Genomic DNA, 16524 nt, shown 5'->3' with positions numbered 1-16524 from the left:
TCAAACACTCTGCTCTGGCATTAACACTTTCTTTACATCTCCCTGCCTCCATGAGCTCATTCTCTATGGAAACTACTTCTCAGCTGGAGCCGTGAGTCTATCACTTTCTTAATGACTTGACAGAAACAGAAACAGCAACACTTATCTGCACACAGGTTAATGTATTTAAATTCTTCCCCAAACGCTACTTCTTCCCAAGCCACTGCTGGGGCTCGAACAAAGACCAAGTGACTGTCTCCTTTAGAACTGCTTCACGGTTCACAGCTTCTCCCCGTCTGTTCTGGCTGTGTGTTCCCTGGAGCTGTGCATGTCTAGTTCACGTCTTAAACAGTGCACCTTGCACTGCTGTTGTCATGCAAATAATAATCTAAGTTTGCAAAAAAGGCGCTTTTTTGGCCCTACCTCATCAGCCAGTGAAGGAACGGTTCATTAGCCTTAATGGGGGTTTCCAGTTGCTTATAAGATCCAGGAGTGGTATAAAAGACTTGTCTCATTGCTTTTTAAACTGAGCAACAAATACTCCATTAGGTGAGCACAGGGCTCTGAAAGCTGATTATATGAAGCATGGAGACAGACGCTCATATACTGGGCATGCAGCATTCGGAACAACATTGCCTGTCACTAATTACACGTGATTTTCTGGACTACAGCCCAAAACACTTGCAAATCCTCCAATCGATCCTACTAAAGTCAGCTTTCAGGGTGTGGATGCTTAGCACCTTCTATAAACCATCTCTTTTAGAAGATGGTTGGAAATAGTGCGCCCCAAAACTACCACTAATTTCAGAAAATCATGGCAACAAAAGTAGTTTTAGCCCTAACAAACCAGGATTTGATTCAGTTCTGCTGAAACCTAAGGGAGTAGCTTTACTGTAAAAAACAGAAATAAAACTTAGTCAAGGGGTAGTAATCCCTATACCAGGAGAAACAATTGGGAAAATGTTCTTGTAATATGTCATTCTTTAGCTTTTTCCTATTCTTGTAAAACATATCACCGGAGGCAAGATCCTGAATGTGATAAACCTAAGATAGGAATATTTTTCAAGTTTCACATCTGAAGCGCTTTAGAGCCATTAGCTTGCCATTTTTCAGAACTCAGTGAAAGGTGAGCGACAATTCCCCGTCAGCTGAGGGAGGTTAAGGGGATGGAGCCCGGGCCAAGGCAGAGGCTGTCCCTGCTTCCCACGGTGATGGAGCAGCCCGCTCCTCATCTGCCACGGGCTGCATCCTTGTGTTTCGGCTGTAACACAGGCTTTGCTTACTCGATTGTTCAAATGTTGTGTGCAGCCAAGCTCAACACACACCCTAAACCTCAAACACACAAAAACCTTTAACAGTTCTCTAACTGTAACACCATTAAAAAAAAAAAAAAAAAAAAAGTCATCTGGAGAAACTTTTAAACACAAACAGACCGACTAAACTACTTGAGGCTGGATTCCCATTTACAAAGCTCTGGTTTTTACATGCAAGCCTTTGGAATTTAATTACTTTGATTACATTACAACCATTGAGATAATTGATATTTTACAGAGAAGCTGAACAGTAAAACAATTTAATAGCCCATTATGAGGATTTTAAGTGACCCGATCTTTTGGTTAGTTTCCCATGTGCCTTGGACATCCTGTAATTTCCTCTGCCCAGGCTGAGATTGTCAGGTTGTCAGAGATTTTTAAGTGTCACGTAAGACTGATGACTTGCAAAGCACAGCACATGGTAGAGCACAATTCAGCATCAAATGAGCCCACAGTAGGAATCCTGTCAAGCCCAGAGCAGACACTGTAATACTCATTAATTACTAGACGAATGTTAACTATGTCATAATTAGGTCAGCAGTGTTTTTAAGCAATATTACAGCGAGACTAACTCTGGAGACTAACCTGGTTCAAAATAGCGCAGAGCCTACTCTGCTGCCACTGCGCAGCTCCCAACAGTTTGGGAAATCAGTTTAATCAACACAAATCTCCTTGTTCTCTGTGGAGTTTATAATTAAGTGAAGACCAGATGAGCTTGTTCACAGCCGTAAGATATGGAGCTGGCATAGAGTTTGCAAAGCAGAGCCGGCATCCAAGCCGAGCCACGGCGCTTGCTCGGGCAGCGGGAGGCAGCCGGCACCCCGGGCACCACAGCCCGGCGGCTCCCCTGGCCCCTCCGCAGCACCAGGACACCCGAGGGCAGGCAGGACAGCAGGAGCTCGCACCAGATCCTGCAGCTTTCCCACAACTGTTTATAAATGGCAAGATTGCAAATACCTGCCTTGTGCGTATCCCCAACTCCTTGGCTTTTTTGGCCTGATTTTTAATAACTGCAGGTTTAGCCCAATTGCAACCACCTCAAAACTGCTCACCCTCCCGGTGTGAGAACCCAGGGCAGCTGCGAGCAGACACTTGCAAATCCTGGTAACTTGGTGAACAAGCCCTGTTCAATTTTGGAAAAAAAAATGAAGCCTATTTAGGACCCAGGTTTCCAGTATTCTTCCCCTCTTTGTGCAAAATACATCTAAAATGTTTTCTTGCGGAGTTCCTACTATTTAACCACTTTGTGCTAGCTTAAACCATCTCAAAAGTTGCAGGACTGCAGAGGAGCAGGTAGGTCCGACAGCACCCACAGAGTTAAAGGTAAACAATAGGTTTTACTGTTCATCATGAATGTTAAGGTTAAGCTGTTTTTCTTGTCCTAAATACTCTTACTAGTATTTAAATAGTAACAGATTTTCTTTTTAATAAACAAGAACAAGCTGAGGGTTTTATTTCAATATCTAAGAAAAAGCAAAAATGTCAGCTGGCATCGAAGAAGGTATAAAATGGTTCGTACTTTCTGTAAATATATTTTTATCTAGTGAAATACTGAAGCTTTATAAATTGCACTTTTCCTAAAACAAACACGACACTAAATTCTACACTGACTTGGAAACTGCTTGACAAGACGTTTTAAGGTTCAATAAATTTGGGTAAAACTTGGAAATAATTGTGAGATGAGACTTCCAAAAGCAACTAGTGACAGCAGGCTTGCAAACCACAGCAGCTGACAGTCAAATTTTCAAAACTGCAAGAGCAAGAAGCATCCACCTCTGAAATTATGCTCTTCACGGTGTAAAGAAGGCACTGTGGTACCTCTTTGATTAAAATTTTACATTTTACTCCTTTTAAAACAATTATCTGATGACCTCATTTGCTGGATGTTCCAAGTCTCAGGCAAGGGAGCAATGTCAGCACCTGAGCCCACCGAGTTTTTGGCCTCTCTGCTAAGCAGAGCACCTATGAGCAGGAAACTGGGAGATGGTTTTTAGGGTGTAAGCCCTTGCAGGGTGTGAACTCTGGCCAGTGGTTAACACAAGGCAGAGGAGAGCATAGCAATCAGGTGGCCACAGCTTCTTGTCCTGCCCATCCTGGGCTTATGCTGGGATCAGTGACCCACGGACGGGAAGCTCCAGATCCCAGTGCGAGTCCCCAAACTTCTCAGTGCTGTAAAGGATGTAAGAGGTGCGATTCTATACGGCATCTACTCAAGAAAGAGTGGGCACATTCAGCTGCCAAGCTATCAGTGCCAACAGAAATCATGCTGGTAGCATCACTCTGAGCGAACAGTTTCATTCATGCAAAGCAACCTCAGGACCACAAACCTATTTTCTCATCCCCTAAAGGGCAGAAGTAGTGTTTGGATGCTGCTTGACCATCTCGTGCTGAGGATGTCACTCTCTTAAGCAGCGATTTGAAATACGCCTCTTACATGCTGACAATACGTTTCATCATCAAGGAGCTTTATACGTTGTGCAGTTGGCATGTGGAGCAGTAGCGATGATTTCACGTGCAGCTGAATTGTTTCTTAAACAAGGCACGATAGTTTGGGATGATCAGGTTGAAACTCTCCGAAACATTTCTGAAGGCAAGCTCTTCCAGGGCAGAAAAGGAGCTGAGCTCCGAGCGGGCAAGGGCTGGAGCACAGCGTGTGTTGGTGGAAGCAGCAGCCTCCAGAGCAGGGTCAGCTGGAGCCCACCCAGCCCGGGCAGGCGGCTGAACATGGGCTGGTTGGCACAAGTCAAGGCCACCACGTCCCAGGTTATCTGCAGAGGCTGCTGGATCGACACCGGGCTCCTGAAAACATGCTGAGGGGGAGCAACTTATTTGTCCTTCTTATCCTCCTCACTGTTCTTTAGACAACACACAGTGCCATCCCTCCGCATTGTGTTCTGCAAACCTCTTACATCCCTTTCAAGCTCTAGACAGGACAAACTCTTATTTACTTAATCAATAAAATAAAAAAAATAAGGAAGGGGGAGCTGATCTGCAGCATCCATTCAAGAACGGACTCACTCCTCCTGTCTTTGCTTTGGTGCTGCACATGTATGACTGGGAAGTGGCCAACCAGGCATTAAAATAAACATGGAATGGTTAAAATATCAGCTCCAAAACAGATGTTGAAATCTTACTGCATTTCCCAAAGCTGGTGTTTACTGCCTTGGCAACCTAAGAATGCTGTTTTGCTTAAAGCACAATTTTAGTAATTCTTCTGCCTTGAATAATGTGAAGGAATTTTAAAATTATTTCCAGACCTTGGTAGCTCCCTGACTTATTAGAGGAAAGCACCGGCCTTTTGTCTTTAGGAAACTGGTACGAGTTTGGCTGCTGTCAGGAGGGGGAAGGCTTTGGTAGCCTAAACTCAGCCTTTTAATGGATCGTAGTCAGGAAACAACCACACACTGCTTTACTTGATAGCACACAACTGGCTCTCCTCCCTTAAAAGATGTTGAACAAATTACTCCTCTTTAATCCAGACAAGGTAGATTAGAGCTCAGAGACTTGACTTGGTCCAGCTGTATCCACCTGCTTGCAAGCAACCGTGCTGTCTCAGACTGCATTTTTCACCTCTTCTAGAGGAAATTTAACACAACCGGTCCAGAACTCTTCACTGTGGTCCTGCAGGAGTTTTACAGGATGGTATACTTGCAGGAAACATACTGGAAACATTCCCAATGCATTTATTTTCTATCTTTTCTTTTGTGCTCGTTCACAACAAGTTTAACACAGTAGTCTGCCCTGGAGATTTCTAATACGCAGCAATTATGGGGGTAAAGGAAGATTCTGAAGTCTCATCAAAGCCTTGCTGCCCATCACAGATTCAATGTAATATTAAACACCCAAAGGGTTTTTTGGAGGAATTTGGACAAATATTCAGAGGGGTTTGAAAAGTCACGTTCATAACGCAGCCGTAGTGTCCTGACACGTAAGGACTGGCTTATTGAGCTGGCGATGGCATTTTCTGTTTATGAAGGAGAGCTGGAAGGTGCGACGATTACTGCCTTTCCTTCAGCTTGTTTTGGTGATGGAACATGACTATTAGGGTAAATCAATTAGCCTCCGATTACAAGTGTTCAAGATACTGCCTTTGTACAATTACTCCTGAGGAAAAATGTTATCTACTATTTCATTTTCCCATTGTCTTTGGAAGTAGAAAAGGGATTAGCGCTACAAAATTTACATCTTCATTTGCGATTATGAAGCCTTCTCAAACACAAAGACATTTGGGAATTATCTAGCTGCAAACCTTAACCAAACGGATGCAATTCCCCCCTATTTCCCCACCGCAGCATTTCCTCCGTTAGCAGCGCAGCAAGGCAGCACCTGGCACTTCTGCTTCCACTGGAAAACAAAGCAGATGCTACTGCTTGTGTCAGATGCCGCATGAGCTGCTAAGCAGCCTTGAGAAGGCAAAAAGGGAAAGTCTCGCTTGTAAAGCTTTGCACAAGGTCTCGGGGCTGCAGACAATGGTGCCGGCTGTCAGTGCGGGCACGCACCGCCCCGCGCGCGGCCCTGATTGTGCGCCTTCAAGGTTACACGGTCATGTAAACCAAGGGCACGGAGAAAAACGCTGGAAAACTCAAAAGCTTCATGGTCATGGGTTTCAATAGCCGTTTCTTTTGAAGGATGGCACAAAAGACTTGTGGGACAGGAGCGTCTCGGAGCGGCGATAGACTTCTCTGCTGCAGCACATAAAGGGAAGGGGATGTTGGCCTTGCGTACGGCTTGTCTGCAAAACAAAAGGATGATCCTTGGTGTCCACCAGGAATGGGAAATGAAGTTGGCAATGGGGTTTTTCACCTCGAGGGAGCGTTCCCGGCCACCGCCTTTAACAGGAGGAAACCAGATGTCCTCAGGTACGCTTCCCATGTGGAGAAACGCTGTCTGCATATAGTTACACAGAGGCACGCACACTTTTTGTGTGACACACAACAGGCTATTACGGCCAAAAGCCTCACAGGGAAAGACCTTTCATTATACAGGCAAGGCTGAGAAAAAAAAGCCATGCGGTACATAACTTGTCTTAGCTAACCCCAGCAACAGATGCCACTAAAAAAGCGAGCCTGCTGGGTGAGATGAACATACGGTCTTTGCCCTGGCCATTTGTTACGTGCAGATCTGTTTAGGAAGGGTTTGCCAAAGGACCTGTCTCGGCAGAGGACTGCAGCCCTGCAGAGCCACGCAGGGGCTCCTCATCAGCCGCCTCTTCCAGGCTCCCTCTGGGGCTCCCACCTACCCAAGGGTGGCAGTCCCTCCCACAGACCCCCGTCCTGCTCCTCCTGCAGATGTTCCATCACTCACCCAGAACATCGGTGCTTCTCCTGCGGGTGCTGTGCCTCACGCCCGGGGGCGCAGGGGCTGTCACAGTGCCCCATCTCCTCCCTGTGCCCCAACAGCCATGCGTGGGGCACGGTGCCTGTGAATTCCTGGGGCCAGCCCCCCAGGTGCCCCACGGTGGAACTGCCATTTCTTTTGTCTCTTGTGAGGATGGAAAGGGGAAAAAAAATCAGCCCACTGGCTTTTGTCCTAAATTCAGACCAGCTGCTTACTAGTATTGTCCCTCTGCCTCACTTTTTACCCCCACAAAGCACACTCCTGGGCCCCCAGCTTCCAATTCTCGTATGTCAGTGACATGAATATCTCTGTCTCCTCTGGAACAGACCGCAAATTCTGCTGCCTTTCATCTGAGAAGTGAAACCCCAAAAAGCTGAGTCTACTGAAGGGAGCGTATAGCTGGAGCCTGCCCTGCTCCTGCAGCGGGACGGTGGAGCTGCCCTGCGCCGGGGGGCTGCCCCCCCAGAGCTGTGTGCACCTCCAGGGGCTCTGAAAGCTCAGAAAGCTCCACGGGACGGGACACAAACATCTCTGAGCTTACCTGGCAGGCAATTAAGCTGTTGCTTTGCTCTCCCTCCTCCTGGCAGACAAGTGCTACACCAGGGAAGGTATGCAAGGCTCCAGCCACTGACACGTTTGGTGCAGCCCTCCCCCCGCCCCCATTTCATTTTGTTTTGTTACTGAAACCATCCATCTGCCAAATGTCACTAGCTGATAAGAACTGCCGGTTTTTAAATCCCCATTTGTAAATAGATGTTGGCTGACATAATTAATGTCTACCATACAACACAATTTGAATTACAAAGTAAAGGCAATTTAAAAATCAGCCTCCACATGATTACAATTGATACTCAGCCTATAAATTCCATAGCCCCAGGAATTACTTAAATTTCTGAAAATGAATGAAAATCAGTACAAGATGTCTTTCAGGAAAGCAAGACCAGAAGTGGAGCATCTGAGATAAACTAGTCTCTTGAGATAAACATTCTTTGGCGCAGTAATACCTACGGCTCCTAGGCCACCACGGGTCTGTAAGGTCTGCTCTGCTGTCAGGGCTGCTATCTGCTATGCTGCTGCCACCTACTCAGAATAAATCCCCTTAACTGATAAGCACATTATGTTGAGGACCCCTGCTTGTCACTTCCATCTAACTGGGTGGTTTATATGAACACGGTGGCACTGAATTGCTCGGCTTTAAGTCACCGATACCGCTTGCGGGCTGGGATCAAGCCTTCAGCACGTAAGCACAAGAAGGTTAAGGGAAGAAGCACAAAATGAAAATGTCTAAGGCAGAATACAGGCTATGGCACTTGGAAACATTTACCCCAGCTTCAGTTTTTCTGCTAACTAGAAATAAAAAGTTCAAATGGACAACAAACATTTCATACAAGCAAGCTGGGGCATTAGCTTGGGGAGAAAGACCGGCAATGCAAGAGTAATTTAAAGCACATCTAGGTTGTGCCTCTCACGTGCCAAAATAAATAGCTCCGTTCCTTCCTAAAGAGGGCTGTGCACCGGCTCTACAGCGGCGTGGCACAGGCAGGAGCAATCCTGCACACGGATCCTGTGCAGGAGGAGGATCCAGCACAGAGCAGAACATGCTGCCAAGTCTGCCTCTTTTTCCTGTCTTTACGCTATCACTTAACGCTTTAAGTGAATTTCATTATTTTCCTGCTAGTTCTTCCTTTGTAAAATCAGGAGAAATAATTTGAGGGTGTCTAGATTTACTAGAAAAACAAATCTCTTTAGAAATAAATAGTGCCACAAAGGAGCAATGAAATCTGCTTTCAAGGAAGCAAACGTGTTACTGCAAATCACAGGCTGGCAGTTAAGTTCTGCATAAATACACCAGATACGTGGTAGTGATAGGTATGTGATAAATTACATTTATCATGCACCTTTGACCATCTCACCTGCACTCAGCTCCCCCAGTGAGGAAATGTTAACATTCCTGATCTTTCATCAGTTTCAAACAGCTGCCATTAAAAAAAAACCAGCCACCAACCAACAAAAAGCCACAACCCCCCCCCAAACCCACAACAAAGAATTCCACATCTTCCCAGAGATAACCTTATCTTTCGCATTTGAAATGTGAGGTTTTCTCTAAATTATGTTAGCACAAAATCCAGGGTTGGGGACAGGATGGTCAATCAGGCTTAAAAGTATATAATTAAAGTTACCTATCGGGGCAGAAATGGAAGCAAGCATCACTAGGAGCCAGCATAAGATCTGAAAAAGATGTGTAGCGTAAGGAATACCAGCAAGCGTTTGCATCACTGGATATACAAGGATCCCAGATTTTTATCTGCAAATATGCCATATTTGTTGCCTGTGCAAGAAATAAGGTATTAGTCTTTGAAATAAGGAAGTTATAAACAAAATGAGGACAAATTAAAACAAAGGCTGCTCCAATCTGATACACTGTTATCTCTGGAATTGGAAACTAGGCATTTCCAGCATCTCGCTGCAGTATCCACGAGCCATGCCAGTGATGTTACTGAACCCCTGGCACTACAGAAGAGCGCGGCCACGGTTGTCCCAGTACCCCACAGTACAGTGTAACACCTGGTTACCCCCCTCAAATGGTAATGAAAGGTCTACAATTCAATATTGTTTTTCTTAAAACCAGCAACACGTATACCAGTGTGGCTGCTGTGAGAAGATTACAAGGAGAGAAAATCCACAGGAAAATGTAAACTCAAAAAATCACCAGTTAAAGTGGTGAGAACCTTTCTTCTCATTAGTTTTCCAACTCCCTTCCTTCACATTCCTCTTTGTTATTGAGTGGAATGGTCGTTGTTTTTTGTTTTTTTTTTTTCCTTTAAATGAGGTGCAAATGCATTTTCACACCTCTACCTAAAACTAGGTTAAGTCTCCAAGCTAATTACACATTATTAATGAGTTCAACAACTGTGGGTAGGCTGGTCAGAGAAGGATGCAGGTCTGCACGTCACGTATGTATGCACGCAGATGCACGCTTATACTCTGCACAGGGCTGATGCTGCCAGGTGCTGAACTCTCTTCTCATTTGCAATAGTAAAATGTTTAACATTGAAAATCATAGTCTACAATGCAATCCTTTTCTTCTGTTTCTCCCCTTTTTTTTACAAGGTGTTTGTGGGGTTTTTTGGAGGGGGAAGTGGTTTTTTTTTAATACTGAAAATACAGTAAAATACTACATTCAGATGACCGTTTTCCAGACTCTCCCCAGGTATGCTTCATTGCAAAGACCAGCATCACCTCAGTAACACTTCTCTCTCTATTAAACAAGCCACCTGCCTGCGCAGACACAGACCGGGAGGTGGCTGTAGGAAGTTTTAGCTACTCAGAACAAACAATACAAGATTGGGTTATGTACCAGCGCAGACCATCATGTTCTGGCAAGGTCTGCTCTGCTGGTTTAAAGTTACCATCTTCCACTGCTGTCATCATTGCCAGAGATTATCCCCTCCACAGCAGAGCTGGCAGAGGGACATGTAACCCCATTTCTGTTGTAAATTAGAGAGGAAGAGCTCGCTTGGGACACCGGCGGTGCTCCCTGCTGCCCGCCATACAGGGACAGCTTAGCTCTCTGCAAAACGGGTCTCAAAGACCAAGCTGTAACCTGACAAATTAAAGGCAAGGAAAATCAGTGCCAGTTTACCTTAATGTGCTGGGCTTTAACTGCAGCAGTTTAGCTGCCATCTTAAAACCACGGGGGAAAATTTGAACCGTGACAGGCACTACAGCAAGGGCTTTTGGTGAGATGGAGCTCTTCATTCCCGCTCCTCCGGGCTGGACTTTGCAGATGAAGCATTGGCACGTGAGAGTCATCTTCTAACGTCAACTCTGCAGTGAGGTGCCAAAACCAAAACAGAAATCCCTAAACAACCTAAGATCCAAGGTGTAAGCATCTGCAGCCAAATGATGAGGTTCTTAAAATGATACATGTTGTGGTTTTAAATCATTGTCTTCTCTTCAGAAATACAGAGCTTCTAATGGTGTCTGTTACATGCTCCTGAACACAAGACACTATACATACACATACATACCATTTACAGGGCTAAATGTATGTAAAAAAAAAAACTTTGAAAGAAGTAAATGTTTGTATAGAAGTAGTGCATACATTTAAAAAAAAAAAAACACACCCACAAAACCTTTCATCCTAACTTTGGATTAGATCTGTATCAGAACATACATCAACAAAGCCAATTCAGACGGACTTTCATAGGAAGTGCATAGAAATTAAGAAGTGCATAGCATAAATGAAGGACAGATTTTGCACTGATTCTAATAATTTCTGTTTAAAAATCTTCCTGTTGAAAGTATTATTCAAGCTTTAAATATGCCACACTGTGGGATGAGTGTGCACTAAAACAATTCTTAACAGACCTGTTAATTGAAATCATTAGTTTCTTCAGAATACAAGTATGTGGAGCTACTTTGATTCTTAAGTTTCTAGCTGGCAGGAAAAAACAAGCCCTAACTGTGTCAGAGTTTAGCTGCTGAAGAGATCAGTGGTTTATGAGGGATGTAAAAATGGTTCACAGTTATTAAAATAGAAATCTTCGTTTGCTTTTCAAGGAGGGGGGACAGGAACATTCATAAACTAAGAGTTTAGAAATGGGCAATTAAGAAATACATCAATAAATTAATCTTCCTAGGATATTTTCTGGCTTGTGGGAAGACAGTAATAAACACATCTGAGAATTTTCCAGCTGAAAGCTCCTGCCATCTAAGCTGGATCTTACTGGGTATGGTTTTAATCCTGAAATTACGTAACATTTTCTTCCATGTGAACCCCAAAGACGCTAATTTCCTTCTACATTTATTTTTAAGATGGCCTAAACACATATTCAGTAGGTCACAGGCTTTTATCAGCTCACGTTTGCCCCTGAAACGCCCCGTAAGGAGTGCGATACCATCATGTCTACTCATTCAGTCCCCATGGCATCGTGCTATAACAGACTTTGGCATCGCAAGCAGCAGAATGTACCTGCTTTTGAAGCAGTATCAGACCAAAAAGCCTAAAAAGCAAGCTTTATTTCCTTCTAAGCAGGTCTTTTTAGATACCCTAAAGGCAATGCTGACAACCGCTCACCCCGATGCAAGGCTTTTATACTCACCGGCATCGAGACTCCCGGTCGCCGCGGTCCAGCCCATGACAGGGGGAATGGCACCGACGACAGCTCCCACCCATGTGTTGGCAATGCTCATCCTCTTCATGGGCGTGTAACAACACGTGTACAAGAAAATGTTGAAGGCTCCCAGGGCACCAGTGAGAGGGTTTACTCCCAGTGTCAGCAGCGCAATTCCCGGGATGCCGCAGGAGGCAGCAAAAGAGACAGCGAGTAGAGGGCTGCGGAGAGAGCCGGAGACACACACTGAGCGCAAGTCTGTCTTAAAGAACAACCAGTCCCGCTCCTTTTGCCTCCTCCCAAAAATTAAGATTGGATTTTTACTACTTTTTCACTTGCCCAGCCCAAATTTTCCCATTTGAACCCCCCACCCCAAGAAAAGCCTTTCTAAAAAAGTTAAGACAATCTTGCTACTGGTTTGCAGTGACAGGCAATCCTTGTTGTGAGCACCGTGTTCACCACAGAAATTCAGCCTCTGCAGCTAAACAGCCCTTACGGAGAGCTGGTGCTTCCAGCAGATCTTTCTCTTTCATTTCAATCTTAGTAAATTCTGACCTCTGGAAAAAGCACTTAGGGTTTAGAGTAAACGAGGATGGTTGTAGCCTGTCGGATTTTTAACTGATTGCAATCATTGAAGGGATCCTTTGACTGAGATGCAACAGGGTTAGACACAAAATTAGGAAGCATTTACAAGAAAAAAGAGTACATTCAATCATTTTGAAATTACATCAACAGGAATAAAGTACTTTTTTGCTTTACTGAAAAAAAGGGCTGATTTTTCTGCATTCCCATTTAGCTTACACACTGTGCTAAGCAGGGGTAGCACACCAAAGCAATTCTGGCAGCAGAATCAAAATTAAAACTTATTATCTTCTAAGTACGACTGGAATTAACTGAAGATATTCTAGGTTTGGCTGAAAGCAGCAAACATCAGAGATGCAAATGATTTCCGTTGATTTCTACTCCACATCAGCTAAGAGCTCAGGGAAGGTTGGAAAATCTTGTTAAAATCTGTAAGGAAGTGGCTGAAGCTACGTAAACTTCTGCTAATAAGTTCCACAATAAACACCCAAATACGACGAACAAGGATTTTTTGTTTGGCTACCAAAACCACGCCATGATGCAACCCTAAGCAAGTTTTATTTGTGATCCCTTGCACAGATCAACACGTTTGCTGCTGGCGGAGATCTCTTCACATGTGCTCGTTCGAGGGTGTTTGGTATAATGGGAAGAGAGAATTAAATGCCACTAAGAAATAACGTGGTGTGGGAGACCTCTGGAAGGGAGGAAAATGCCATTAACTGAGTTGCATTTAATAACCCATGTGGCTAAACACACACTTCTAGTCATCCATATAAGACAAGAAAATATGTGTGCTTGCCACAAATGTCTCTGCATGAAGTTTAGCTCTACATGTTTTGTCTAATTGAAAACTATGCAGCCTTTGTATTCTACAATCACTTTGCCCTCTGGTCAAATCCTTAACCCTAAAATACGTGTTGCAAGCACTACTCCAACCCTCATAAGAAAAATTTGCTGGTGGGGATGAATTTTATGGGAGTTTTATCAGCAAAAAATCCTACCCTTCAAGTTTTGATTTTTAAGGCCTTTGTTGAGCCAGTATGGCGTGGGCATCCTAAATAACTAGAAGAACTAAAATGAGCAAATCTCACACTAAAGATCTGCCTTCAATTTAAATTAAATCGACTAAGTAATTTTATCCAGCTTTTCAATACCATCAACAGATTTTAGGTTACGGAGCGTGCACAGAGCACATTTACGCTGCAGCATTACCAGTCTTGGTGTTACTAATATATCAGGAGTAGAGGCAGGGTACATCATTGCCATCCACTGACAATGAGATGTATAAAATTTAAGACTGTTTTCAGGAACCATACTGTGAAAGGAGCCATACGGTGCTGTGCTCTCTGGTTTTGCAGCTAGCAGTGCTCTTTTGCAGCAAGGCAGCAAAACACAATCTGTACCGTAAACTGCCTCAACGCCGACTACAAATGCCGAATTTCGTAGATGTTGCCCCTCTGCAATGAAAGCCTGACTGGGTTTGGTTAAACAAATCTATCTTGACTGATTCCTGAATAAAATACAGTCAGACAGTAAACACCAGATTTACACAATACACACTCTCGAGGCGACAAAAGACCAGCGTGACCCTCTGAGGCCAGGCTGCCCACGTCGGCTCCCGCCGGGCTCACAGACATAAATGAAGACACAGTTTGACCTAATGCAACGAGCGCTTTCCTCACTAATCAAGAGTGAAGACTCCCGATCCAAAGGAACGCTACACACCACCAGCTGGTCACCCAGCAGCAGAAACCAGCCCCTCACGACTCCTACGGGCAGGGAAGGCAAAGGCTGGGAGTGCAAAGACCCCTGCGCCGCTGAAGCCAGCACTGTGTCCCCCCACCGGTGCCAGCCCCGACACCACCCGTGCGCTGCCCTCACCGATGGGTTGGCAAAGTACCTTTAAAAAAGAGGCTTTATCAAAAGGGAAGGGTGAAGTTATGTGGCTGAGGCCTCCAGAAAAGCTGTGCTGTTCCTGAGGCATGAAAACACACTTTTCTTTCTCGGTTTCTTCCTTTTTGCCTCTTTAAAAGGAAGTTCCTGGAGGCTGTTTGATTAGGGTCTGCAATAGTCCTAACAATCTCAGGGGAGGGAATCAAGTCAGTGGCGGTTGTTCTTCATCAGCAGTTGAACTATAATACTTTTGGACATCCTGAAAGTATTGCATTTTCTACTTCTCTCCAGTGTTTCCTTAACAATCAAGGAACTGTAAAAATTCTTCTAGAAGAGTAACTGTCCAACTTACAAATACAACTCCAACTGAGATCAGAAACTCAAACTGCGGTCTGATGATTCAGCTTTGTTGTTTCTGCCCCTCAGAATACTGTTTGGCATCACAAAGACACTGCAATCGGGAATTAGGACCTTGCCTGCTTGGTGAGACATGAGGCAGAGGAGAATTCAACTCACTCTCACATAAATATGTCATGTTTATAAGGTCTAGGAGAAGTCTAAGCAGCTCCTCATTGGGAAAGAGAGAATGTTTGAGGAAAACATTGGGAGATTTCAGTCACTGGTGCAGTTCTTTCTGCTTCAGTGACTTGCAGTATTTTAATAAGACAAGACTGACTCTTGTTTAAATCAGTGCAGTTTCAGGGTATTCCAACCTCTACTAGCTCGTAGTCTTCTAGGGACTGTTACGCATCTCCGTGTTCACACTAGGTCTGTCATAAGTCAGGCATGCAGCGTGAGGCTCGTTGATTTGGTGCACGTTCCTTTGCCAGACTGCCTGTATCTCACCCAGGGAACACAGGACAGCAGGATCTCATTCTGGAGCAGGAGATAGGCTGTGATGCTGAGCTGTCACTGAATTAGCCCCATCACCTAATGACCACGCAGCTCCTCCCGCTACAGCCTCGTGACACTGCGCAGTCCAGCGTGCATCACAGGAGCATCAGTCCTGGGTAACCCAGCGCCAGAGAATCCTCATGCGGTGGTCAAAAGTGGCTGCGGGGTCTCTGCTGGCTTCCTTCATCCTTAAACCATCTCAGGCAGTAAGTGCAGGCTGATGACAGATGCTGGTACATAAGCCTCATTTCACTTGGGCGTTCACTTATGCTAAGGGAATCGCTCCCATGGGAAAAAAAGGCAATCTTCCATTGGAAAATTGGCCAAGGAGCTAGCTCAGAAAGCAAACATATTGAGTAAGAAACTAGGTTTTATGATGGATTCTTGGGAGGAGTTGGTTTCAGTTATTTGACTGATTAAAATCAGACTTTGGAAAAATACTACAAGTGCCAAATGAGCTCTCTTCAAATTTCAGCTCTAAAATACCCAGTTTGTCACCACATAGGACACCTCCTAAAGGAAAACCAAAAACTGGTAGTTCTGCCTCGTTCCTCCTTCTCCTTTACTGAGCATGCATCTGCCAAAGTCTGCCTACTAACACTGCTAAAAGACACTCACATTCAACTAAAAGCTTTTGAGAGAACTTCAGCTTGAACATTGAATAATCAAACCCTTCCTGACCGAAAGAAAATGCGGTGACATTTCTCTCCCACAGCATTTACCCAAGATGGACTCTCCCCAGCCACACTCCACTGACAGCATCCAAGAGGAGGAGGAGGCGCAGGACGAGGAGCAGAGACCCACGTTTCTCCTCATTCAACTCAAAGCTTTTGTTGACACAGAGGTGTCCGGAGAGATGCTGTCGGTCAGGCAGGGAGGATTGCTCGAGAACACCCAGAGCTGTCTGGGGCGGGGAAGGGGGAGCAGGCAGGAGGAATCCCATGCGGCCGATATTCAGGCATCCCCTGCACACACAACCACCGGGCATCCATGTGGACCCCACTCATCGTATTGTTAACGGAGACTTTGGACAACGCAGCTGCCTGTTTTAATTCATGTGCAACAGCAAATTCTCCGAACCTAGTTGCCACTTACATATGATCTGGTTATACCTATGTAATGATCTTACACACATGTGCATGAAATATATTGATTTAATAGGCTCCAGTGTCATGGATACTAGCACTTATTGACTCACAGCGTTACTTGGAAAAATGGAGAGGGGAAAACAAATTAAAGCATTTGCCCATCTATAAAATTAATGTACTATTTTACCTATTTCACAGCAGCATTAGCAAGCTTAATATCTATAAAGATCAATAGCATCACTACTACACATGCTTTTCTATGCTGTCTTTGGCTCTTTGGCAAAACATTTTGTGAAGATGACTGTCAAAGTACAGTTTGAT

General features: G+C 44.7%; 1 protein-coding gene across 1 annotated transcript in view; it reads right to left on the bottom strand.

Moving 5' to 3' along the window:
* Positions 1–16524, bottom strand: part of LOC101920943 (protoheme IX farnesyltransferase, mitochondrial) — a 106311-nt gene that overhangs the window by 4145 nt on the left and 85642 nt on the right. The window contains exon 6 of the mRNA XM_055795332.1: positions 11735–11967. Within this exon, the coding sequence (XP_055651307.1) occupies positions 11735–11967 (233 nt within the window). The remainder of the gene's footprint in view (positions 1–11734; positions 11968–16524) is intronic.

This window comes from Falco peregrinus, chromosome 2 (genome assembly GCF_023634155.1).
Source record: "Falco peregrinus isolate bFalPer1 chromosome 2, bFalPer1.pri, whole genome shotgun sequence".
NCBI lineage: Eukaryota > Metazoa > Chordata > Aves > Falconiformes > Falconidae > Falco > Falco peregrinus.
The sequence above is the reverse complement of the archived record's forward strand: the minus strand, read 5'-3'. Positions and strand labels throughout refer to the sequence as shown.